This window comes from Camellia sinensis, chromosome 2, assembly GCF_055761805.1.
Source record: "Camellia sinensis isolate YWXY chromosome 2, ASM5576180v1, whole genome shotgun sequence".
Lineage (NCBI taxonomy): Eukaryota > Viridiplantae > Streptophyta > Magnoliopsida > Ericales > Theaceae > Camellia > Camellia sinensis.
Genome location: NC_138962.1, coordinates 23065921 through 23068371, shown reverse-complemented (window position 1 = coordinate 23068371; position 2451 = coordinate 23065921). Strand labels below are relative to the sequence as shown.

Below are 2451 nucleotides of genomic sequence, written 5' to 3'. Positions count from 1 at the left end.
ATTTAAAAGTTAGGATCAAGTATAGATCAGTCTACTTGTTGAACCCTCTATCTCAAAGCTAATCTATTATTACATTTCATTTCTTTCCTGTGCAATGATGTTCCTCAACGTCCATTCCAAATCTTTCTTCTCCAAAGCAGATAAGCCTGGTAGACCTAGAGGAGGACGACATTTCTTCCCTCCAAACTTTCCCTTCCCGACAGGATAAGGAAAATAGATGGACGGAAGCTACACAAACCCATCATCATAGCTCATTACCCTTTGACAACATAATAATGGAACAAAATGAATTTTTTGTGCCAAGAGTTTATTACCAAAAACCAAAGATAAATAAAGAACCTCAAGAACATCATGGAAAGGAACAAGCAGCTCCACTAACATGAGGAATCCACCCAACATAGATATATATATATATATATTTACCTAGGCCGTAGAAAACAAAACTCCCACATAAAGTTCAGGGTTTTATGAGTTCCGCACGTGAATTCTTAATTTTAAACATACAATTTCATACTTACTCTATCCCTGACAGTTTTGACCTACCAACTATACATTACCCTACTCTATCAATGCTCTCCCAAACCTTTTTGTTAAAATCGACTTTGGAACAAATACGATCAGGTTGGGTAATTTAGCCTAGAAAACAAGCAAAACATAAACAATACCTCCAAAACCCGAGAGGCTAGGTAGCCTAGGATGAGAAGAGGGTTCAAAATGTAAACCATTTGAAACATAATGCAATAAGCATATGGAGAGCACAAGGAATCTCAGACCATTATACCCGAGCACCAAGAACATCTAAACAAGAATAAAAATGCTATCTCTAGGAAAGAAACATACATATTAGTAATCAAAAATAATTTTCCATGCCATTACAAGTGACTCAAAACACTTGCAAGAAAGAAGGGGCACCAAAATCAAAACGAAAGCTCTGAAATGAGTTTTATTTGTCAATTTATATGCCCTAAATTTACCATAAATTGTGGCATTGATTCTCTTAATAGATCAACTCACAAAAGCTTAACCACATTAGAAATAAATTCATATAAAATCAAGAACCAAATTCAGACGGATCAGAATTATATAAAATAAGTAACAAGAAACAGAGACAATGATAGACATACAGCAAAGAAAAAAATATAATCCCAGATTTGAACTAAACTAATAGAATAGCTATACAGACCTAGAAATCAGATCAGACTTATTCACAGTACCGAATCACCACTGTTCGATCATAATTGGCTTCAATTAACCCTAGTTCTTCCTAGACGATGATGTTCTGCAAACCCAGGCCATGCTTTCCATGGACGCAACCAGGGCGACTGTAGTAGTACGGCAATCTCTTCGACTTGTTCATCTTCGGATACGCCCTTTTCCCCAATTTCCTCATCCTCTGCCTCCCAAATCGATCGCTCACACTCTTCGGCACCAATTCATCATCCAAATCATAATCCTCCTCCTCCTCCTCCTCATCATCATTATCATCATCGTTGTTGTTGTTGTTTTCATAATCATTGTATTCATATCGTTGATCAATCGATACATGCTTCGTAAAATCTTGCTCATATTGTTGATCAATCGACACATGTTTCACGATAAAATCTTCATGAACATGATCAATGGTGTGATCTATGAGATCGGGAGGAGGAGATTGAGTGGAGAAATCGGAAGAGAGAGATTCCAAAACATAGAGATCGTCGTCGTCGTCGTCGAATGAGTAGTCTTCGTTTTCATCATCGGATTGGTTGATGAGTTCCCAGGAAGACAAGTCATCGTCGTTGGCCTCGAAAACGTCTTCGATCCAAGCATCGGCCATTGTTGCTCCCTTCTTGTTTCTCAATCTTTCAAGTATTTTCTCCATTTTCTTTTCTTCAGTTCTTTCTTTCTCTTCTCTTTTCTTTTCTTTTCTTTTATTTCTTATCTTCTTCACCACCAGAGAGTCTTCCCTCTCTTATTTATACGAAGTGTGACGTGGCACTTGCGAATTGGGTGGTGTTTTACGTGGTTGTTATTCATTGGCCTGTTGTACGTGGCTGATTGTAACTAACAACTGTTGAAAGGTAAAAAAATGAAAAATTTACCGATAAGTCCTAGTTTCTGAAAAGTTGAGCCATTTAATTTTAAAAGTTTTCTTATGTTCCATTTAGTCTCATTTGCACATCAATCTAATATTTGAAACATTAATCTGATGTTCGAAATCTAATGTTCGAAACATTAATATGATGTTTGAAACATTATAATGGGACCTTTCAGTTTATAAAAAAACTTTTAAGACTAAACAGTGTATTAGTTATTAATTTAGGATTTATTGTTGCATTCCTAAAAAAAAATTAAGAAAAACTGACCGAAAAAAGAAAAGCAAAAATTGCCATCTGCGCCGGACCATACGCTTGGGTCCATTTCGGTGGTATTTGAATTCAATATTACGCGCCTGTTGAAAATATATTATTT

The 2451-nt window shown here is 36.1% G+C and overlaps 1 protein-coding gene across 1 annotated transcript; it reads right to left on the bottom strand.

The window, feature by feature from the left end:
- Window positions 1-1046: 1046 nt before the first annotated feature.
- Window positions 1047-2064, bottom strand: LOC114268790 (uncharacterized). The gene has a single exon (XM_028210017.2). It carries the CDS (start codon window positions 1859-1861, stop codon window positions 1265-1267), a length of 597 nt encoding a protein of 198 aa, XP_028065818.2. The 5' UTR covers window positions 1862-2064; the 3' UTR covers window positions 1047-1264.
- Between the last annotated feature and the right edge of the window lie 387 nt (window positions 2065-2451).

Bases quoted from the DNA above. Each gene is read 5' to 3' on its own strand.
- LOC114268790 (XM_028210017.2), bottom strand. From the start codon at position 1,861: ATGGAGAAAATACTTGAAAGATTGAGAAACAAGAAGGGAGCAACAATG.